Genomic DNA, 24,369 nt, shown 5'->3' on the forward strand with positions numbered 1-24,369 from the left:
ATTTTGCAGATGAGGTAACTGAGGCACAGAGAAGTGGAGTGACTTGCCCAAGGTCACACAGCTGACAGTTGGCAGAGCCACGATTTGAACCCATGACCTCTGACTCCCAAGCCCGGGCTCTTTCCACTGAGCCACGCTGCTTCTCAGTATAAAAGGGATTTCCACCTCCTTGCCCCCTGCCTGCTATATGGGATCAATCAATTATATTTACTGAGTGCTTACTGTGTGCAGGGCACTGTACTAGGCTCTTGGAAGAACACAAGATAACAGACACATTCCCTGCTTACAAGGAGCTTACAGTCTAGAGGATGAGCTTACAGTGTAGAAAAGCAGCAGGCTGCCTTCCCAACTGCTGGAACAATGGGGAGGCTGAGCCATCCCTCAGATCAAGTATCATCCCTCAGATCAGATCAGGTCAAGCGCTTAGTACAGTGCTCTGCACATAGTAAGCGCTCAATAAATACGACTGATGAAGTACCCCAGAATCCTGCAGATTCCACATCCCTCCCACGTAACAGTCTTCATTTCTGAACTGCATGCTTTAATTGCTCTCATTGTTCACAACGGATTCACGGAAAATTTTGCCTCCAGAATTTTAGGATTTTTAGAGGACGAATAAATGGCAATGAAAATGATTTGACCTCTTCCAATCAATTGATTGTATTTACTGAGCACTTAACTATACATGCAGAGCTCTGTACTAAGTGCTCGGGAGAGTACAATGCAACAATATAATAGATTTGGTCGACATGTTCCCTGCCCACAGTGAGTTTGTGGTCTAGAGGATTCCCTTCAGCCTTAGGGATTGGGCATAAGGAAAAATATCCAGAAAGTAATGGGTCCCAAGGGAGATGGTGAAAGGCTTCTTTAAAATCTGCTGCTTCTCCCTGAGATTCACTTTAGTGTCAGTTTCCCTGGCTAAACTGTAAACTCCTTGAGGATGGAGATCTTCAAGGCAGAAAGTACTCTACTGTCCTTTCCCTAGCTCCTAGTACAGTGGGTGCTCTTGGTCTAGTGCTCTGCACACAGTAGGTGCTCAATAAATACTACTGAATAAATGAATGCTCTGCTCAGAGAAGGAGCTCACTTGCTACTGACCGCTTTTACAAACAGGGTAATAGCACTTCTATGGAAAGGTGTAAATATGACTCAACAGCTTCCCAGTCCTAGGATTCTACAATAAAGGCTTTTCATTTGGTGTGTCATTTTTACTACAAATCGTTATTTGGGGCTGGGCGAAGGGATCAGCCAACTGCCCCAGATACATGTCTTTGAAAAATTCACTTGAGAGTCCACAGCAACATTTCCAACTTAATTGATTCTTTGGGTAATAGTGTTTAAGGCCTAAAATGGGCATTATGAAGCCCAAGTTTAGATGATAAGTTAATCTCATTTAAACCAAGACTAGAAAATGTTCAAATGGAATCCCTCCTGGGGAAGGAGCAAGAAACCACTTCTCATTTCAATGATAATATTTACTGAATGGCTACTGTGTGCAGAGCAGCGTGCTAAGTGCTTTGGAGAGTACCAAAGAGTTAGAAAACACAGTCCCGGTCTACAAGAAGTTTCTCAGGAGGGCAGAGATGTAATTGCCACTGGGGCATCAGAGGTAGCTGCCCAGGGGTCTAATCTTTGTATCAAGGGGTCCATCTGGTCAGAGGGGACCTTGCTCCCCACAATACTTCCCATGGGACTCTCATCAGAGAAAATGGGATCAATATGACTCTAAAAATGCCCAGATTTCTGAGATCCAGTCAGGGAACCGTACACTGCTTCCAAAGTGCATATTTAAGCCTCTGAATGAGTCCCAGAAGGATCTGTAGCTTTAAGCCACCTTGCCCATCTCCACTCCCATGATCTCCAAAGACAAGGAAGGAGGGATCCTGATTCCAGAGCTTTGCCACCTGTCTGCTGTGTGACCTTGGGCAAGTCACTTAACTTTTCTGTGCCTCAGTTTCCACATCTGCAAAACTGGGATTCAATACCTCTGCTCCCTCCTCCTTAGACTGTGAGCCTTATGGGGGACCTGATTATCTCCTATCTACCCCGGCGCATAGTAAAGTGCTTGACATGAAGGAAGCACTTAATAAATACCACAAATATTGTTATTATTATTATTATGATGACGACTATCATTATCAACCACAAAAAATGTGTTCCTTTGCTGTTGCAGGAGCAGGCCTTGACACCCTTTGCCTCCCAGGGGAAACATCACTGTGCCTTTTTTCTTTTATTTTCTTTTTTTATGGTATTTGTTAAGCACTTACTATGTGCCAGGCATGTACTAAGCACGGGGGTAGATGCCAGCTAATCAGGTTGGCCATTCCATGTCTGAAATGGGGCTCATAGTCTGAATAATAATGGCATTTATTAAGCACTTACTATGTGCAAAGCACTGTTCTAAGCAATCCCCCCCAGCGCTTAGAACAGTGCTCTGCACATAGTAAGCACTTAACAAATGCCATCATTATTATTATTATTATTATTATTATTACAAGGTGATCAGGTTGTCCCACGGGGGGCTCACAGTCTTCATCCCCATTTTACAGATGAGGTCACTGAGGCCCAGAGAGGTGACTTGCCCAAAGTCACACAGCTGACAACTGGCGGAGCTGGGGTTTGAACCCATGAGCTCTGACTCCAAAGCCTGGGCTCTTTCCACTGAGCCATGGCTGCTTCTCATGGGACTCCCATGGGAATCCCCACTTGACAGCTGAGTTGAGGCACAGAGAAGTTAAGTGGTTTACCAAAGATCACACAGTAGACAAGTGGCAGAGTCTGGATTAGACCCCAGTTTCTTCTGATTCCCAGGTCAGTGCTCTACCCACTAGGCCTCACTGATTCTCTGTCAGCAACCGCTGCCCTACAGTATACTGACTCTCTTCACCAGCTTTTCTCTACTCCCACACTCTTCACTTACCTTAAGCTCCCACTCCCACCTCAAATCTGCCAGATCACGGCTCTCCCCAACTTCAAAGCTCTCCTAAAAGTTCACCTACTCCACTGCCTTAGTTGTGTCAATCCAACTGCCAACCCTTAACAGTTCATAATTTTTGTCTGTCTCCCATTACACTGTAGGCTCCTTGATGGAAGGAAACGTGTATCCTGCTTCTGTTGTACTTTCCAAGTATTTAGTACAGGGTTTCGCACTCAGTAGATCTTCAAAGAGTATCACTGATTGTCTGATTGAATGGAAAACAGCAAATTCCCCAAGAGGCCTAGTAAAAATCCTTCATAGCAAGGAGGTTGTAGGGCGTTGGGGAAAGAGTAAAAGTGGTCCCAGTGGGCCAGGTAAGGCAGCCGAAAGTCAATGGTCAAAAACTAATCCTTATTTCTTTAAAAACCAAACCATGGTAGTAGTACTATAACCTTTTGTTACATGCAGGAAGAAATGCTGAACAGGAAACGCCTGCAGGGCCAGAGATATTCCGGCTTGAACTGGGGTCTCTTTAAACTTCAGAGCCCCTTACTATGAAATAGGGCATTGGTTTTGAAACTCAGGGAGGGAATTGACAGAGCAGCTCTCAAATCCAAGCAGTACTTTAATCCATCGCTATTCTTGGCTGAAAAAACAGCAGCTATCTGAGATGAAGAGCTATGCTTCAATCATATTTATTGAGCGCTTACTATGTCTCTCTTGCTCCTGGTAAAAAAGTGGCCCTTTCTCCACAGACCCATATGCAAAGTAGGGTCACAGAGGCTACCTAGACCCCATTTTTCAGCACCCACCGAGGGTGAGGAAGTGCTCCTTTCCAAGACTGATGCTAGAATCATTAGCACATATCGATCCACAATTGTCACCATCACTGTCAATCAATAATATTTATTGAGCATTTACTCTGTGCAGAGTACTACACTAAGCATTTGGAAAAGTACAACAAAGTAGCCATGATCCCTGATACCAAGGAGCCACAACCTAGTGGGGAGACAGACGTTACAATAACACAACTAAATATAAAGATTTGTACATAAGTGCTGTGGAGGGGATTAGTATCTAAGTGCTTACGGGGTGAGGACTCAAGTACACAGGAGAAAAATATATGGGAAATTCAAGAGAGGAAAAAAATGAAATTCTACTCACCTCTTCTTCCTCTTTCATGTGAGGAAGGAAATCCCTGGTGAAAGCTTCCAACCTCTCTTTCAGTTGCTTCTCATAATTTAACTGCTCATATTCATTCTGGGGATAAAAGATGAATAACAGTGTTTAAACATCAAACCTAGGCTATTCAAATCCAGACACTTTGATACGGTTTGACTGGGTTTTCATCCAGCCCTCAAAAACAGCTTTTTAAATTGCACAAGAACTCTTTCCACCATTTATAAAACATGGAAAAGCGGTGTCCAGCATATTTCACAATGGGAAGAACTAGATCACCTTAACGTCCCCCTTTTCTCTGTCGAGAATTGCAATGCATTCATTCATTCATTCATTCAATTGTATTTATTGAGCACTTACTAAGCGCCTGGGAAGTACACGTTGGCAACAATGTAGGCTAGATTAGAAGGCGGTACAAACTAATAGAAGAGTCCAAATGTGCACCAGATCTGCTCAAGTCTTCAAGACGTAAATACTAAATCAATCAATCAATTGTATTTATTAAGCGCTTACTGGGTGCAGAGCACTGTACTAAGCGCTTGGGAAGTACAAGTTGGCAACATATAGCGACGGTCCCTACCCAACAGTGGGCTCACAGTCTAGAAGGGGGAGACAGAGAGAAAACAAAACACAACATACTGAAGAGTCTGAAGCAATTGTAACCCCATTTCAAACTTGCTCCTGTTGTGCGTGAGCCCATTTTACCGTTTCATATTCTGGTAACAGCACAATGACAAAACAGGAAGGATGACGGAGAGAGAAGTAGGTTAAGTGTATACTGGAACAGCCAGCGCTTGTTTTTCTCAAACCCTGCAAATGGTCATCGAGATCCATTTACGTGTTTTTCTTTTGAGGTACAAGAAGAAACCATGCAAGGAAGAGAAAGCATACTCTAACCCAGTTTTCCTATAAGGTGGGGGTTGATTACTGCGGAACTTTTAAGGAAACCTTATGTTGATGACAGGAGCAGACCCACGTGATTAACCATTTCTTCCGCTGCTGCCCTATGCCGTACTCAAGCGATCATTCCCAATTCCCTACCAAGAAGCAAAGTAAAAGCATCTGATATGACAGGACTGATTGTATTCCTTTGATCTATGTCCGACGGCTGGACAGAAACAGCTTCAGGACAGTACTGGAACCCACATAATTTTCCAAGGTCCCTTGCATTAGGAAGGACTTGGCTGAGCAAATCTTTCTGATCTTTCGCCTTCCCCCTTAGACTGTGAGCCCACAGTTGGGTAGGGACTGACTCTATATGTTTATTTACCTATTTTATTTTATTTATTTTATTTGTACATATCTATTCTATTTATTTTATTTTGTTAGTATGTTTGGTTTTGTTCTCTGTCTCCCCCTTTTAGACTGGGAGCCCACTGTTGGGTAGGGACTGTCTCTATATGTTGCCAATTTGGACTTCCCAAGCGCTTAGTACAGTGCTCTGCACATAGAAAGCGCTCAATAAATACGATTGATGATGATGATGATATGTTGCCAACTTGTACTTCCCAAGTGCTTAGTACAGTGCTCTGCACACAGTAAGCGCTCAACAAATACGATTGATTGATTGATTGATTGATTTCTGGGAACATTCAGGGCCAGAATGGACCTCCTACCGCACCCATATCAAAAAGGCTTTGGGGGTGGGTGGGCCTGAGTCCGATGCAGAAGCAGCACGGGCCTGGGAATCAGAAGGTCATGGGTTCTAATCCCAGCTCCTCCACTTGTCTGCTGTGTGACCTTGGGCAAGTCACTTCACTTCTCTGGGCCTTGTTTATCTCATCTGTAAAATGGGGACTGAGCCTGGGAGCCCCACGTGGGACAAGGGATTGTATCCAACCCATCCACCCCAGTGCTTAGTACAGTACCTGGCACATAGTACGTGTTTAACGAATACCACAATTATAATAATAATAATTATTATTTTCTAGTCACTCTCTTCTCCATTACGTATTTTAGCTTTCTCTGGAAAAGTGCTGGGGGTGGGGGGCGGGGAACCTTAGAGATCATCATCATCATCAATCGTATTTACTGAGCACTTACTATGTGCAGAGCACTGTACTAAGCGCTTGGGAAGTACAAATTGGCAACATATAGAGACAGTCCCTACCCAACAGTGGGCTCACAGTCTAAAAGGGGGAGACAGAACAAAACCAAACATACTAACAAAATAAAATAAATAGAATAGATATGTACAAGTAAAATAAATAGAGTAATAAATATGTACAAACATATATACATATGTACATGTACATGTACATGTACATATATACATATATATGTTAGAGATGACATTTAAGAGCTTCCCAATTCACTTCTGTAAGTTTTCAATATGAAAAAATGCATCAAGAATAAATTTTGAGAAAAATAAGGCAAGGAAAAAAAATGTATACTTGCCTATCTCTTCACAACCCAAATCTATCAAGAATCTTGGTGAGACAAAGCAAGTGGTGGGATTTCTCACACAATTTTCTCTTCCTTGTTCACAAGGGGATTTTTTTTTCCCTTTTGTTCTCCCCTCCAGTGACGGTGGGTGAAATGGGACCCACTTCCAGCCACCCCTTCTCAGTCTTCCCTGCTCTGCTCCCACATTCACAACTCCTCTGTAACTGCTGGCTCTCGCGCATTCATCAATGGTATGTGTAAGCTAGAAATTAAAGGGCACCTACCATACAGATTACACATTTTAAATATAAAATGTACACCTAACAAATCTCCACAGTTGCAATGTAATCTTGCATCATATGACAATTGGTCGGCAGTAGCACCACCTTCAGTCAACTAATGTAAACTATTCAATCGTATTTACGGAGCGCTTACTGTGTGCAGAGCACTGTACTAAGCGCTTACAGATTTATTACTCTATTTTACTTGTACATATTTACTACTCTATTTTGTTAATGATGTGCATATACCCCAGCGCTTAGAACAGTGCTTTGTACATAGTAAGCGCTTAACAAAAATTATTATTATTATTATTACAAGTTGGCAACATACAGAGACGGTCCCTACCCAACAGCGGGCTCACAGTCTAGAAGGGGGAGACAGAGGACAAAACAAATTAACAAAATAAAATCAACAGAATAAATGTGTAAAAATATGGAACGCTTCACGAATGTGCGTGTCATCCTCGCGCAGAGGCCACGCTAATCTTCTCTGTATCGTTCCAATTTTAGTATATGTGCTGCCAAAGCGAGCGAACTATATGCACAATACTGTACTGGGTGCTGTGAAGAATCAGACCATTCTTAGGATTTACAGATTTATAACAGATATAATATTTAGTTTGAAATTTCTACTACTGGTAAGCTTTTCTGTTGAAGGACTGGGAAAATCTCAAATAGTTTTAATGTCACAGATTAATAGAAAAAGTGAAGATTTACAACTAAGTAGTCACCGCGCATAGATGAGGAGATAGGTGTGGACTAGAAATGAGGAAAAGATGTGGGTGGAACTCACATTCCTTCTAAAATTCTCTCCCACTTTAGACTGTAAACTCACTGTGGGCAGGGAACAGGCCTACCAACTGTACACTGGACTCTCCCAAGCACTTAGTCCAAGCGTGGCTCAGGGGAAGCAGCGTGGCTCAGTGGAAAGAGCCTGGGCTTTGGAGTCAGAGTTCACGGGTTCAAATCCCGGCTTCGCCAATTGTCAGCTGTGTGACTCTGGGCAAGTCACTTAATAATAATCAAAATAATAATGACATTTATTAAGCGCTTACTATGTGCAAAGCACTGTTCTACGCGCTGGGCAAGGTGACCAGGTTGTCCCACGTGGGGCTCACCGTCTTAATCCCCATTTTACAGATGAGGTAACTGAGGCCCAGAGAAGTGACTTTCCCAAAGTCACACAGCTGACAAGTGGCGGAACTGGGATTTGAACCCATGACCTCCGACTCCAAAGCCCATGCTCTTTTCCACTGAGCCACGCTGCTTCTCTAACTTCTAACTTCACTTAACTTCTCTGTGCCTCAGTTACCTCATCTGTAAAATGGGGATTAAGATTGTGAGCCCCCTGTGGGACAACCCGATCACTTTGTAACCTCCCAGCACTTAGAACAGTGCTTTGCACATAGTAGGCGCTTAATAAATGCCATTATTATTATTACTAATGCTCTACACACAGAAAATGCTCAATTAATACAAGGGGCTGCCTCAAAATTCTCAAACTGTCCCCAGATACTATCCTCCTAAATCATAAAACAGGATGGTTAATCTAGTTCTACAAGTTCTCACAGATTTCCTTCCCCCTCCTTCCTCTCCCCCTCGTCCCCCTCTCCATCCCCCCACCTTACCTCCTTCCCTTCCCCACAGCACCTGTATATATGTATATATGGTTGTACATATTTATTACTCTATTTATTTATTTTGCTTGTACATATCTATCCTATTTATTTTATTTTGTTGGTACGTTTGGTTTTGTTCTCTGTCTCCCCCTTTTAGACTGTGAGCCCACTGTTGGGTAGGGACTATCTCTATGTGTTGCCAATTTGTACTCCCCAAGCGCTTAGTACAGTGCTCTGCACATAGTAAGCGCTCAATAAATACGATTGATGATGATGATGATTTCCACTCATAACTTTCTAAACCACAAAGCCCAAACATTAGTTGGCTCTGAGCTTAAGCTTCCTTCTACATGTGAATGACTGTTTGGTAGTCCTCGGGGTAGGTAAGAATGAAGATGAAAAAAAGAATAACTTGAGTTTTTCCATTTTTTTTTTAACATGACACTCATTATTTGAGTATTTTGACAGGAAAGTATTTCATAAGCTTATTAAACTAAGTCACTCATTCACTTTGATCAGGTCACTTATTTTAGGGACGCTGTATTTTGGTAATCTGTTCCGAGACCCTGTCTTGACATTGGCTAGAAATACAAATTCTGAGTGCATAAAAGGAAGCACAAATGCATTAGAAGCAGCGTGGCTCTGTGGAAAGAACATGGGCTTGGGAGTTAGAGGTCGTGGGTTCTAATCCCGGTTCTGCCACTTGCCAGCTGTATGACTGGTCAAGTCACTTAACTTCTCTGTGCCTCAACTGCCTCATCTGTAAAATGGGGATTAAGACTGAGAGCCCCCCACGGGACAACCTGATTACCCTGTATGTACCCCAGTGCTTAGAACAGTGCTTGGCGCATAGTAAGCGCTTAACAAACACCATCATAATGGTGTTTGTTAAGCGCTTACTATATGCGAAGCACTGTTCTAAACGCTGGAGGGGATGAAGACTGTGAGCCCCTCGAGGGACAACCTGATCACCTTGTAACCTCCCCAGTGCTTAGAACAGTGCTTTGCACATAGTAAGTGCTTAATAAATGCCATCATCATCATCATTCTCTGTGCCTCAGTTACCTCATCTGTAAATTCGGGGTGAAGACTGTGAGCCACCCACGGGACAACCTGATATGTTGCCAACTTGTACTTCCCAAGCGCTTAGTACAGTGCTCTGTACACAGTAAGCACTCAATAAATACGATTGATTGATTGATTACCCTGTATGTACCCCAGTGCTTAGAACAGTGCTTGGCACATAGTAGGCGCTTAACAAATACCATCATAATGGTGTTTGTTAAAAGTGCTTACAATGTGTGAAGCACTGTTCTAAACACTGGGGGGGATGAAGACTGTGAGCCCCTCGAGGGATAACCTGATCACCTTGTAACCTCCCCAACGCTTAGAACAGTGCTTGGCACATAGTAAGTGCTTAATAAATGCCATCATCAGCATCACAAGGTGATCAGGTTGTCCCACGTGGGGCTCACAGTCTTAATCCCCATTTTACACATGAGGCAACTGAGGCACAGAGAAGTGAAATGACTTCCCCAAAGTCACACAGCTGACAAGCGGCGGAGCCGCGGGATTAGAACCCATGACCTCTGGCTCCCAAACCCGGGCTCTTTTCACTGAGCCACGCTGCTTCCCCATGGTTGTTAAGCCTAACCTGCTGATATAGCAACAGCCTGGCTTGTGATATAGATAACTGTCCAACTCCTTGCCATTCCATTCCAGACCTGTTATTTAAATTCAATCGAACAAGTTATTAGCAGTATAGAAAACAAGAGCGGACGGCTTCGCCCTCCTGGGGCCTTGCCGCCAACCTGCAATATAGGACATAATCAATCAATCCTATTTATTGAGCGCTAATTATGTGCAGAGTACTGTACTAAAGGCTTGGGGGAGTACAATACAACAGAGTTGGTAGACAGGCAGCAGTAACAGCAGGCGTCCTCAGCCTTCCACCCAAATAGATGGTCCAATTACCCTGCTGCGTAAATCCTGATCAATCCTGACTGATCAATCAATCAATCGTATTTATTGAGCGCTTACTATGTGCAGAGCACTGTACTAAGCGCTTGGGAAGTACAAATTGGCAACACATAGAGACAGTCCCTACCCACTATTTGCTGCGTAAATCCTGCCACTATCCCCCAGGCCACCCTGCCCGCAACAGGGGAATGGAAAAGCCACCGATAATGGCACCAAGACCCCCCAAATTTTATTTTACAACACTAGGATGGCCGGGGCAGTTTCTGAGACTGCGGCTGTGATTTCGGGACTCAATCTCAAGGAACCCGAGGCCCTGCTCCTCTAGCCACAGTACCCGACTGCTTTCTGTGTTTTGATCATCAGCCTTACCTCCTATGCTAGTTTTGTATTTCTATCATTTCATCTTTATGTGCTCATAACCAGTCCTTCCCAATTTATTCTTATGTTATGCGTCTTTTGGGAGCCGCGGACCGCGTATTATTTTAATCTGTGCATGCTTTTCTCTGTGATTAATCAATCAGTGGAATTTATTGAGCACTTATGTGCAGAGTACTGCATTCCATGGTTGGGGATTTCTGTTTAAAGGGAAGGAAGGGCTATCAGTGAGGGGGTTTACGGTTGAGCAACATGCACAAAATGTTGTTACGGAAAAATGAGCTGGGCAGCATACTGAGGTAGGGACTGTGAGCCCACCTTTTAGACTGTGAGCCCACTGTTGGGTAGGGACTGTCTCTATATGTTGCCAACTTGTACTTCCCAAGCGCTTAGTACAGTGTTCTGCACACAGTAAGCACTCAATAAATACGATTGATTGATTGATTGACTGAAAACGCTAGAGACAGGGAAGTCAGTAAGGGGGCTACCGCATGGTGGAAGTTTTGATGGACAGGAAAGGAGTAAATTCTGGAGTTGTGAAGATAGAGCCAGCAGGATTTGGTGACTGACTGAAACGGTAGGCTAAAGGAGAAAGGAATAAAGGATCAGGATCATCATCATCATCATCATCATCATCATCAATCGCACTTATTGAGCGCTTACTATGTGCAGAGCACTGTACTAAGCGCTTGGGAAGTACAAACTGGCAACATATAGAGACAGTCCCTACCCAACAGTGGGTTCACAGTCTAAAAGACTGTCATCATGATGTCATCATTATCATCATGATGGCATTTATTAAGCGCTTACTGTATGCAAAGCACTGTTCTAAAAGCTTGGGAGGTTACAAGGTGATCAGGTTGTCCCCCAGGGGGCTCACAGTCTTAATCCCCATTTTACAGATGAGGGAACTGAGGCACAGAGAAGTTAAGTGACTTAATAATAATAATGACGGCATTTATTAAGTGCTTACTATGTGCAAAGCACTGTTCTAAGTGCTGGGGAGATTATAAGGTGATCAGGTTGTCCCACGGGGGGCTCACAGTCTTAATCCCCATTTTACAGATGAGGTTACTGAGGCACAGAGTATCAATCAATCAATCGTATTTATTGAGCGCTTACTGTGTGCAGAGCACTGTACTTGGGAAATACAAGTTGGCAACATATAGAGACAGTCCTTACCCAACAGTGGGCTCACAGTCTAAAAGAGAAGTTAAGTGACTTGCCCAAAGTCACACAGCTGACAATTGGCGGAGCCGGGATTTGAACCCATGACCTCTGACCCCAAAGCCCGGGCTCGCAAACACAGTTGACAGTTGGCGGAGCCGGGACTTGAATCTATGACCTCTGACTCCAAAGCCCGTGCTCTTCCCACTGAGCCAAGGCTACAGGCTTGTGAGATAGGTATGGTCGCAGTTTTGCTAACGGTGATGGGAAAGTCGAGGGGAAGAGACGGATTAGGAGAAAAGATGAGGACTGCAGTTTGGGACAGTTAAAGCTGAGGTATCAGCTTGATAACCAAGTAGAGAAGGCCTGAAGGCAGAAGGAAAAGCAAAAACGTGGACACAAAAAGACACTGGGGTGGGTGAGGTAGTGAAGATAAATGATTTTGATCCAATATTTTTGCCTAGATAAACATTTATAAATGAAAACTCATTTCCTCAAGAAAATACAAAATGCTCCAAAAAGTGCTGAAATTCCTGAATCGGTTATATTTTCTAGCCTACTATCCTTCTGCCTTTCCTTGAACTTGAAAAGACCCAATAATTATTAATGATGAAAATGGTTATTCTTAAGCACTTACTACATGCCAAGCACTACACCAGGCACTGGGGGGGCGGGGTTCATTTAATCATATTTATTAAGCACTTACCGTCTGCACAACATTGTACTAAGCACTGGGGAGACAGATACATTCCCGCCCCACAATGAGCTTACGGTCTTGAGGGGGAGACAGACATTAATATAAATAAATGATATTAAAAATGTGTACATACGTGCCGTGGGGCTGGGAGGCGGGATGAATAAAAGGCACAAGTCAGGGAAATGTAGAAGAGAGCGGGAGAAGACGAAAGGAGGGCTTAGGCAGAAAAGGCCTCGGAGGAGACGTCCCTTCAATAAGGTTTTGAAGAGGGGAGAGAGTAACTGCCTGTCGGATATGAAGAGGGAGGGCATTCCAGGACAGAGGCAGGAGTGCTCTGCACATAGTAAGCGCTCAATAAATACGATTGATTGATTGACATGGGCACGGGGTGGGTGGCAAGACAGATGAGATCGGGGTATAGTGAGAAACTAGGCAATAGGAGAGAAATGTGAGGGCTGGGTTATAATAGGAGAGTAGGGAGGTGAGGTAGGAGAAGGCAAGGGGATTGAGTGCTTTAAAACGGTAAGGAGTTTCCGTTTGATGCGGAGGTGGATGGGCAACCGCTGGAGGTTCTTGAGGAGTGGGGAAGCATGGCTTGAATGCTTTCGTAGAAAAATAATCCAGGAAGCAGAGTGAAGTACGGACTGGAGTGGGGACACACAGGAGGCTGGGAGGTCAGCAAGGAGGCTGATATGGTAATCAATGTGAGATGTGTGACCCTGGGCAAGCCACGACCTCTCTGAGCCTAAATTTTCTCATCTGAGAAATTAGGGATAAAATACCTGTTCTCCCTCTCAGACTGCAAGCCCGGGCTGGATCATGACCGTATCCCACCCCCAGCGCTTCGAATGGTGTTTTGCACATAGTAAGCACTTAACAAATGCCATCATCTTGTACCTTGTATCATCTTGTATCTGCTTCTAGAGAAGCAGCGTGGCTCAGTGGAAAGAGCCCGGGCTCTGGAGTCAGAGGTCATGGGTTCAAATCCTAGCTCCGCCAGCTGTCAGCTGGGTGACTTTGGGCAAGTCACTTAACTTCTCTGGGCCTCAGTTCCCTCATCTGTAAAATGGGGATGAAGACTGTGAGCCCCTCGTGGGACAACCTATCGCCTTGTAACCTTCCCAGCGCTTAGAACAGTGCTTTGTACATAGGAAGCGCTTAATAAATGCCATCATTATTACCCCAGTGCTTAGCCCCTAGTAAGCCCTTATTACCACTATTATTATTAGAAAGCTGGTGTTGTGAAGTTGAAATACAGTAATTTAGACATGCTGAAAGTGCTATTCGCTGTACCTTAAAATATCTTAAATTCAAAACTGTCTGTTGGCTATTTTATGGCACACCATTTCAGTATCTCTATTACCGTTTGAATCCTGCTGTTTCTAAATGAGCTAAATAAATTAACTATATTAAATTTGTAACCCAATCAGCTGTTTTGTAACTAATAAAATGGGAAGCTTTCAGTAAGGTGGTGGTGGAAACAGTATTTATTATATATTTGTACAGATTTTTACTCTATTTTACTTGCACATATTGACTATTCTATTTATTTTGTTAATGATGCGCATATAGCTTTAATTCTATTTGCTCTGACAATTTTGACACCTGTCTAGATGTTTTGTTTTGTTGTCTGTCTCCCCCTTCTAGACTGTGAGCCCGTTACTGGGTAGGGACCGTCTCCATATGCTGCCGACTTGTACTTCCCAAGCACTTAGTACGGTGCTCTGCACACAGTAAGTGCTCAATAAATACAACTGAATGAATGAATGAATTTCTTAAGAATTGATTAAGTATGAGGAGTGGGGCTTAGTGGACCAGCATGGGTGGGGAGTCAGAAAGATCTGGGTTCTAATCCCCACTCTGCACCTGGTTGCTGTGTGATCTTGGGCAAGTCATTTCACTTCTCTGTGCCTTGGTTACAGGAGGCCTTCCCAGACTGAGCCCCTTCCTTCCTCTCCCCCTCGTCCCCCTCTCCATCCCCCTCATCTTACCTCCTTCCCTTCCCCACAGCCCCTGCATATATGTATATATGTTTGTACATATTTATTACTCTATTTATTTATTTATTTATTTTACTTGTACATATCTATTCTATTTATTTTATTTTGTTAGTATGTTTGGTTTTGTTCTCTCTCTCCCCCTTTTAGACTGAGCCCACTGGTGGACTGTCTCTATATGTTGCCAACTTGTACTTCCCAAGTGCTTAGTACAGTGCTCTGCACACAGTAAGCGCTCAATAAATACGACTGATTGATTGGTTACCTCAGTTGTAAAATGGGGATTCAGACTGTGAGTCCCATGTGGGATATGGATTAGCTTGTTTGGATCCCAATGCTTAGTACAGTGCCTGGCAAACAGTAATCGATTAACAAATGTCCTCCCACCAAAACGAAAAACCAAAACATTTACTGTGTGCAGAGCACTGTCTTCTATGCTGGAAAAGAATACACAAGTAGGAATCAGAGTCCCGGGACCTCAAAAGGCTCATAATATAAAATTAAGGACTTTTCAAATTAGTTCCCCAAAACTGTAATAGCAGATTATTATTATTATTGTATTTGCTAAGCACTTACTATGTGCAAAGCACTGTTCTAAGTGCTGGGGAGGATACAAGGTGATCAGGTTGTCCCACTGGGGGCTCACAGCCTTAATCCCCATTTTACAGAAGAGGTCACTGAGGCACAGAGAAGTTAAGCGATTTGGTCAAAGTCACACAGCTGACAAGCGGCGGAGCCAGGATTTGAACCCATGACCTCTAACTCCCAAGCCCGTGCTCCTTCCACTGAGCCACGCTGCTTCCTGTTACTTAGCAATGGTTTGCTCAAATTTTTGTTTTCAGGAACAGTATTAGGAATTCAAGAAACCTAAATTCCTAAAACTATCTTTAGTTTCTCAAGTCCTTAGGCACATATGTCTAGAAAAGAGGTGATGCAAACTGCAATGAAATCTTAGCACGTCCTGCCTTAACTAGAGGCTATACGGTATTCTGATCGGTTCTTTTTTCAGCTTACCTTCACATTCTTCAACCCTTTCTCAAAGAGACTGAGCATCTCAGAGAGTTTGTTGTCAGAGTGCACATTGTACACTGTCCTGCTGCGTTGCTGAAGTAAGCCAATGATGTACTCATTTTCAATTTGCTCGTGCATTTTGAATTCCTTGAAGGTGGCATACAGAGACTGAAGAAGAGCCCGGAAATCATTGTTGTTGGAGAAGTTGGTTTTTGAAAGCTGAATGAATGGAAAGAAAAGAAAGCTATTAATATTCTCTAACATCCTTGCCAACTGCAAAAAGGAATACATTACACCATTTATTTTTATTTACTTGACAGCAAAGTAGCAAACAAAGCAAATGGCCACTGTACTACTTTTAATAGTGTTCAATCTCTATGTTCCAAAACAGAATTGAAGGACTATGTTAAAAGCGCACCCACTTCAAGTCTCAGCAGGTACTCCTAAGATGTGTCACAAACAGACAATAGGAGTCATATCCTCCTTTAACACCTCCACAAATCACATATCAAACCCTGTCAACGGGATTTGCACATATTAGCCTTGAACTAATTTTTGTTTTGCCTTTTGTTATAGAAATAAAAGCCATCTTTGATTATTTCAAGGCTGGCTTCCAGTACCTTGTTATCAGTCTATGTCCACAAAAGCAACTGTATTTCACAACAACCACTGCAAAGGTAATTTTTAAACAGCCCTGAAAGAAAGTGCATAAAAATAGGACTTTGTTTTCATCAGGCTCAGGGCCAAGAGAACGTCAAGAAAATGTCACAATGTCAGAAAAAATTCCAAAGGTGTTCTGCTCCTAAATTCCACGCTCCATAATTTCTAAAAAATTCAGCTGCACAACCCACTTGAATGCAGAGATAATTTTCTACTACTGATCCCAGTCCATCTCCTCGCCCAGCTAATCAATCAATCAATCAATCAATCTGCTCCACTGAGTACTTACTTTGTGCACGGCACAGTACTAAGGGCTTGGGAGAGTACAACAGAGGTGGTAAAGCAAAAATAATAACACTGCAGATTCATTCATATTAAAATGCTATGATTTCTGTCAGCAATTTACTGCAATTTACTGCAGTTTTTGTTCTAAGAACTCTATTTCTAACACTAGCGGCCGAGCAAATGTAACCACCTTCTCATCTCGAAGACATGGTATAGGTTCAATACCTCACAGTTTTGCACTATGCTATAACAATATGGAATCACAATAAAAACTCCCTGCCAGAGGTCCCCTATAAGAAGCCCTCGGGGTGAATATCACATGGAAACCATTAGGATTTCATTCATTCATTCAATCATATTTACTGAGCGCTTACTGTGTGCACAGCACTGGACTAAGCACTTGGGAAGTACAAGTTGGCAACATATAGAGATGGTCCCTACCCAATGACGGGCTCACAGTCTAGAAGGGGGAGACGACAGACAACAAAACAAAACATGTAGACAGGTGTCAAAGTCGTCAGAACAAACAGAATTAAAGCTATATGCACATCGGTGTAAACTCCTTGAGAATGGGAACCACATCTTTTCCTTGTCTCCTGTGTTCTCAACTGCATAGTTCACTGCACACGGTAAACAGAGTTGACCTTCATATTAGAAGACACTACTGATAGTGAAGTTCACCTCATGAAGGCATGGGCGTGCACGGTAGTCATATTAATAGTAATAAAGTTAATTGAGCTTTCACTAAGTGCTTGGGAAAAATAAATCAGAAGTGATGAGTCCTCTGTCCAAAAGAAGTGTACACTCTAAGACGGGGTGGAAGGGGAGATAGCAAATAAATGTGGTTGATGTTGACCTCTACGCTGCTGATACTGCACAACTTCTTTGACAATTTATATTCCTGTGCACACGGCACTGCATAGGCAAATATTATTTACTGAGTACTTACTGTGGGCAGATCACTGTACTAAGCACTTGGAAGAGTACAAAACAATAGAATTGGTACACATTTTCCCTACCCTGGAGGAGCTCACAGTCTAGAGGGGGAGACAGATGCTGAAACAAATTACAAATCTGTACGTAAGTGCTGTGGTGAATGTCAAGTGCTTAAAGGGTACAGACCCAAGGGAATAAAGGAATGGCAGTTACATAAAATGCCTAAATTTGTGTGGCCCCAGGGCTTTCTTTTAAAAAAAAAAAAAGGTATTTAAGCACTATGTACCAGGCATTGCTTTAAGTGCCGGGGGTTGATACAACATGATCGGGGTTGGTCACAGTCCATTAAACCACATAGGGCTCACAGTTTTAATCCCCATTTAACAGATGCGGTAACAGACAGCGGGAAGTTAAGTGACTTGCCAACAGTCACACAGCAGAGAAGTGGCAGTCAGGATTAGAACCCAGGTCCTCTAACTCCCAGGGCCGTGCTCTTTCCATCAGGGCACACTGCTTCCCAACCTAAGCCCAGTGAGCGGACACTGAAAAAAACCGCCAGACCCGATCTGTCAGAACCCTAAATTTTAAAGGAAGCTTCCTGCAGAGCACGGCCAACATTTAAAACCAGAAGAGACTCTTTAAATGTCTGTTTAGGTCCCAACAAGGCCAAATAACTAGGCTCCAGCACCCTCTCATGTGTAGGAGAAAGGTGAGGGCAGAGTAAATGGCTTTGTCTCTGGGAATGGCTTTGTCTCTGGGAATTTAAAAGAAAAGTAAAACATATGAATCTACAGTTTGCACTCTTCCCCTCCCTCTGCTGTGGGACAGAGGCAGTAGGAGGAAAGGGCGGGAAGCTGTCCAAATGCACCCAAAGCCAACTGGAATTTGGCTTTGGAGCTGCCGGGCAAGGCCTGCGCCGAGTTCCACCAAGCACTACTGAAAAGGGCTTTCTTGTTGCACTTGTGAAAAAGCAGCACAGAGCACATGGCTGAATAGGAAACTCAATTGTCCGTATTAAAAACAGGGGATGAGGTTCCAGACTCCTGGAGAGTAAACCAAATATAATCTAGGCTCTCCACCTGGCCAGACATTCTACAGGCGCAGCACTGCCAGTTTTCCAAGCGCATGAGGCAGTCAGAGCTGGCTTTGGCCTTCTGGAGGTTTAGGAGAACTCACAAAGGAACAGACTGTTCAGCTGTAATTCATGAGGGGCGATCTACGCAGGAGAGCCACCCCAAAACTCCCCCACGTAGCATGCATGGGTGTGGTTCTGTCTGGTAGGGCAGCAGACAGCAAAATAGACAGCAAGGCTAATCAATCAATCAGTCAACGGCATTTACTGAGCACTATGTCCCCTTGGATGGCCCACTGGCACCGAAAACTCAACAGGGTTCTAGTCCCAGCTCTGCCACTTGTCTACTGTGTGACCTCGGGCAAGTCACTTTATTTCTCTGGGCCTCAGTTACCTCATGTGTAAAATCGGGATTAAGACTGTGAGCCCTATGTGGGACTTGAACTGTGTCCAACCTCATTACCTCCTATCTTCTATCTAGAAAAGTGCTGGGCGCCTAGGCAGCGCTTAACAAATACCATTAAAAAAAAAACATGTCTGAAAGAAAAATTCTCTATCTTTCCTCTTGAAACTTCACACCCTTCCTTCTGCCTGGAATTCCATCTCTATTTCACATCCAGCAGAACATCAAGTCCCTTCTCAAATCACATTTCTTCCAGGAGGCTTCCCTGATAAATTACTCATCTCATTCATTCATTCAATCGTATTTATGGAGCGCTTACTGTGTGCAGAACACTGAACTTAGCACTTGGGAGAGTACACTATAGCAGTAAACATACATATTCCCTGCCCACAATGAACTAACAGCATAGAGGGGGCTTACATTTCCCCAAACTGTCACTTTGGGACTTCTGCATAATCTAAGCACTTGTACACTCACACATTCCACCCCCGTACCACTTAAATACAACTTTATATCTTACTGCCTCCCCAAACTGGAATATATTTACATGTCTGTCTCTCCTGCTAGACCAAGGCTTTGGAGCACAGGGATCAATCATGTCTACTTAGAACAGTGCTTTGCACATAGTAAGCGCTTAATAAATACCATTATTATTATTACTAACTCTACTGTACACTCTCAGTGCACAAAGAAAGCACTGAATAAAACAACTGATTGAATGATTGGTCACCACTAAGCTGGCCAAATTTAAAAAAGATCTGCAAGATACAAGCAATATAGCATATAAGGGGGCTCCGTTCTTGCAAAACTCTGCATTAGAGAAACGGACACTTTAGTACTCACTCAATCCAACGCCATGCACAAACAGACAAACCATTTCTTTCAACTCTGTGTCCCAGCCCGTATCCTAACAGGCTGTCATTGTCGAAGGATGTTCCCTAATTCCCAAACAGTGGTCCAGAGAAAACCTTTAGTGAAAACAAGCACTAGGGCAGGAGTGAGTTTAGTATACTATTTTCAAGGCCAAAAAAAACTAGAAACTGGTTGAGACAACACACAAAGGAAACACCTCATAATTTCTTCCTACTGACTCAGAAAAGATGTTTGACTGTTTACTTAAAAGAATGACAAGAAAAGTCTTGTTGCAAAATCTTTTATCTAAATATATCCAAATAGGCACCAAATAAATACTAACCATGTCCAGGCCCCAAATTTCCACCTCCTTAGTTGCTCTACCTACTGCATCAAGTCTTGGCTACTTTTCCTGACTCCAAGCTCTCCCTCTCCAGCTCGTACTTCACGCTGATGCACAAATCATTTTTTGAAAATCTCATTCTGTAGAAGTCTCCTCACTCCTCAAAAATCTCCAATCGTTGCCCAGAGACCCCTGAATACCACTTTTAAAGTGCTTATTCAACTTTATTCCGTTAGCCTCATCCCTTTCCCATTATACCCCAGATTGCAAGCTTTGCTCCTCTCACGACAACCTCTTCACTGTGCCTCATTTTCACCTCTCCCATCAACGACCTCTTCAGTCAATCGTATTTCTTCATCATCATCATCATCATCATCAATCGTATTTATTGAGCGCTTACTATGTGCAGAGCACTGTACTAAGCGCTTGGGAAGTACAGACTGGCAACATATAGAGACAGTCCCTACCCAACAGTGGGCTCACAGTCTAAAAGGGGGAGACAGAGAACAAAACCAAACATACTAACAAAATAAAATAAATAGAATAGATATGTACAAATAAAATAAATAGAGTAATAATAAATAAATAGAGTAATTTCTTGAGCACTTACTGTGTGCAGAGCACTGTACTAAATGCTTGGGAGAGTACAATATAGAGTTGGTAGCGCATTCCTCTCATGTCTTTCCACTGCCTGAAGCTCCTCGCCCTTCACACCTGGCAGACCACTTCTCTCCCTGTCTTCAAATCACTTCTATGAAAAAAAAAAACAAAAAACCACCCCCTCTAGGAGGCCCTGACTAATGAATCTCTCAACTCCCTATAGTACGTTCTTCCCCAACTGCCACTTTGGCATTTCCATATCACCCAAACACTTGGGTACTCTCACCACCCCCATGTCCCTGTAGCACACAGCACATCTGCATGCTCTATTTCTTCTTCTTACCTGAAATTAATTTTCACGTCTGTCTTCTCTACTAGACTGTAAGCTCCTTGAGGGCACAGATCATGTCCGTTAATCCTACTGCATTCTCCCAAGCACTTAGATCAGTGCTCTGTACACAATATGTGCTCAATAAATACTACTGATGGATGGGGTTACCTCGCTCCAACTCAGTGTGGCATTGCATTAATTCAATAGGAAAAGGATGAAGCTCAGCCCTTCCTACTTCATGCATCCTTCAACAGTTTTAGACAGGAGTAGATTGATATGCCCAGGCTAAAAAAATTCAGAAAGAATTGCAGCACCACACACCATCTAGTGGTTACTGGTACACTAAAGTCACCCCACCCTGCCTTCTCATCCTTCTTGCTCAGAATCAAACAATGGTTTTCATTCATTTCACTCATTCAATCGTATTTATTGAGCGCTTACTGTGTGCACAGCACTGTACTAAGCGCTTGGGAAGTCCAAGTTGGCAACATATAGAGACGGTCCCTACCCAACAGTGGGCTCACAGCCTAGAAGGGGGAGACAGAGAACAAAACAAATTAACAAAATAAATAGAATATGTACAAGTAAACTAAATAGAGTAATAAATACGTAAAATATGGTATTGCTTGAGCACTCACAGTGTGCTGTTTGGGAAAGAACAGTACAGTACAGTTGGTAGGCATGACACCTGTGCACAAAGAGCTTAAGTCTAGATGGGGAGATGGATGTTAAATTACAGATGGGGAAATGGCAGTGTAATTATATACATAAGTGCTGTGAGACTGGGTTACCAAGAGCGTAGAGGAGGGCAGATGGGGGAAATTAAGGTCCTGTCAGGAAAGGCCTTTTCCTTTGCTCCTCCTCCCCTTCCCATTGCCCCTATTCACCCCCCCGCCCCTACTCCCCCCACTCTGCTCTACCCCATTTCCTGCCCCAAAGCACTTGTGTATATTTGTACACATTATTATTATTCTATTAATTTTATTAATGATGGGCATACATCTATAATTCTATTTATGTTTTGATGCTACTGATGCCTGCCTACTTTTTTTGTTGTCTGTCTTCCCCTCCTAGACTGTGAGCCTGTTGTTGGGTAGGGATTGTGTCTATCTGTTGCTAAACTGTACTTTCAAAACTCTTAAAACAGTACAGTGCTCTGCACAAAGTGCTCCTTGTTGTTGGGTAGGGACCGTCTCTAAATGTTGCCAACTTGTACTTCCCAAGTGCTTAGTACAGTGCTCTGCACACAGTAAGCGGTCAATAAATACGATTGAATGAATGAATGCTCAATAAATACGAATGAATGGATGAATGTGATCTTAGGAGGGTTTTGAAGGTGGTGAAAGTGGTGCTCTGCTGAACATGAAGGAGTTCCAGGGAAGCGGGAGGACATTCAAAGAATCATATTTATTGAGAGCCGTATACAGAGCACTGTACTACATGCTTGGGAGAGTACAACAGAATTGATACACTTGTTTCCTGCCCACAAGGGGTTTACAGGCCCACAAAGGGCTTAGACTATAGCGGGGAAGACAGACAGTAAAATAAATTCCAGATGTATACGTAAGCGCTGTGGGTGGGATGAATAAAGGGTGTAATCCAAGTGCAAGGGCAATCAGAAGAGAGAGGGAGTAGGGGAAATGAGGGCTTAGTTGCAGGTCTCTAGGAGCTATGATTTGAATAAGACCTTGAAGGTGGGGAGACTGATGATTTGCCAGGTATGAAGGGGGCAGGAGTTCCAGGCTACAGGGAGGACAAGGGAAAAGGGTTAGTGAAGGGATAGAGAGATTGAGGCTCACAGTAGGTCAGCAGAGGAGCAGAGTGTCGACTGGTTTACAGTAGCAGATCAGTGAGGTAAGGTAGGAAAGAACTGACAGAGTTTTAAAGCCAATGGTAAGGAATTTGCTTGATGCAGAGGAAGATGGGCAAACAAACACTGGAGGTGTTTGAGGAGTGGAGAGATGGACTGAATGTTATATTTTTTTCCTGAAAGATGGCCCATGCAGCAGAGTAAAGCATATGGTCTAGGGGCCAGTGGGGGGGAGGCAGGACAAGAAGCAGGAAGGTCAGCGAGGAGGCTCATGTAGTAGTCAAGGCAGGACATTAATTCATTTATTCAATCGTACTTATTGAGCGCTTACTGTGTGCAGAGCACTGTACTAAGCGTTTGGAAAGTACAATTTGGCAACAGATGGAGACAATCCCTACCCAACAACGGGTCCACAGTCTAGGAGGGGGACACAGACAACAAAACGAAACAAGCAGACAGGCATCAATAGCATCAAAGTGCTTGGATTAGTGTGGTAGCAGTTTGGATGAAGAGGAAAGGGCAGATTCTAGAAAATGGACACTACTCAGATCTGCATGGGGCAAAGAATATTTGTTTTTTGGAAAGAAGCTTTCTGGGGAAAATTTCTTTCCTGACTTGATTCTGCACAGAGCGAACAACCCAAGGCCCAACACCAAGGATTTCAGGGAAAGAACCATGAATATGGGAATAGCAATCGAGGTGAAATATTCCAGCAACCAGTAGCATTTATTAAGTGCCTATGTGAGACCCGATCTAAGCACTTGGGAGACTACAATCAAGAGGGGGGAGACAGCTTGCAATCAAGAGGGGAGAGACAGACCCAAACACATTACAAGTAGATGAAGGTAAGAGTTTATAAGATCTGTACGTAAGTGCTACAGGAGTTTGTGAGTTCTTAAGCACAAGACTGAAGTGGCAGTTGGGGAGAACAGACATGAACTGCGGAAGAATTCCCAGAGACGCTGTGATTGCAGAAGGGCAGTAAGATGAGGAGAAGAGGGAGTTCCAGGGACTGGGATGGAGAGAGCTATAGGTCAATCAATCAATCAATCATATTTATTGAGCGCTTACTATGTGCAGAGCACTGTACTAAGCGCTTGGGAAGTACAAATTGGCAACACATAGAGACAGTCCCTACCCAACAGTGGGCTCACAGTCTAAAAGGGGGAGACAGAGAACAGAACCAAACATACCAACAAAATAAAATAAATAGGATAGAAATGTACAAGTAAAATAAATAAATAAATAAATAAATAAATAGAGTAATAAATATGTACAACCATATATACATATATACAGGTGCTGTGGGGAAGGGAAGGAGGTAAGATGGGGGGATGGAGAGAGGGACGAGGGGGAGAGGAAGGACGGGGCTCAGTCTGGGAAGGCCTCCTGGAGGAGGTGAGCTCTCAGCAGGGCCTTGAAGGGAGGAAGAGAGCTAGCTTGGCGGAGGGGCAGAGGGAGGGCATTCC

General features: G+C 43.4%; 1 protein-coding gene and 1 non-coding gene across 2 annotated transcripts in view; both read right to left on the reverse strand.

The window, feature by feature from the left end:
- Nucleotides 1-24,369, reverse strand: part of FBXL5 (F-box and leucine rich repeat protein 5) — a 77,236-nt gene that overhangs the window by 33,843 nt on the left and 19,024 nt on the right. Inside the window, exons 2-3 of the mRNA XM_038745531.1 lie at nt 15,612-15,827; nt 4,082-4,177 (exon numbers count right to left, since the gene is read on the reverse strand). Of these exons, the coding sequence (XP_038601459.1) occupies nt 4,082-4,177; nt 15,612-15,827 (312 nt within the window). The remainder of the gene's footprint in view (nt 1-4,081; nt 4,178-15,611; nt 15,828-24,369) is intronic.
- LOC119927995 lies at nt 7,190-7,292 on the reverse strand. Its single transcript, XR_005450957.1, has one exon. It is a non-coding gene; the product is annotated as a U6 spliceosomal RNA (small nuclear RNA).

This window comes from Tachyglossus aculeatus, chromosome 4 (genome assembly GCF_015852505.1).
Source record: "Tachyglossus aculeatus isolate mTacAcu1 chromosome 4, mTacAcu1.pri, whole genome shotgun sequence".
In the NCBI taxonomy this organism is placed as follows: Eukaryota; Metazoa; Chordata; class Mammalia; order Monotremata; family Tachyglossidae; genus Tachyglossus; species Tachyglossus aculeatus.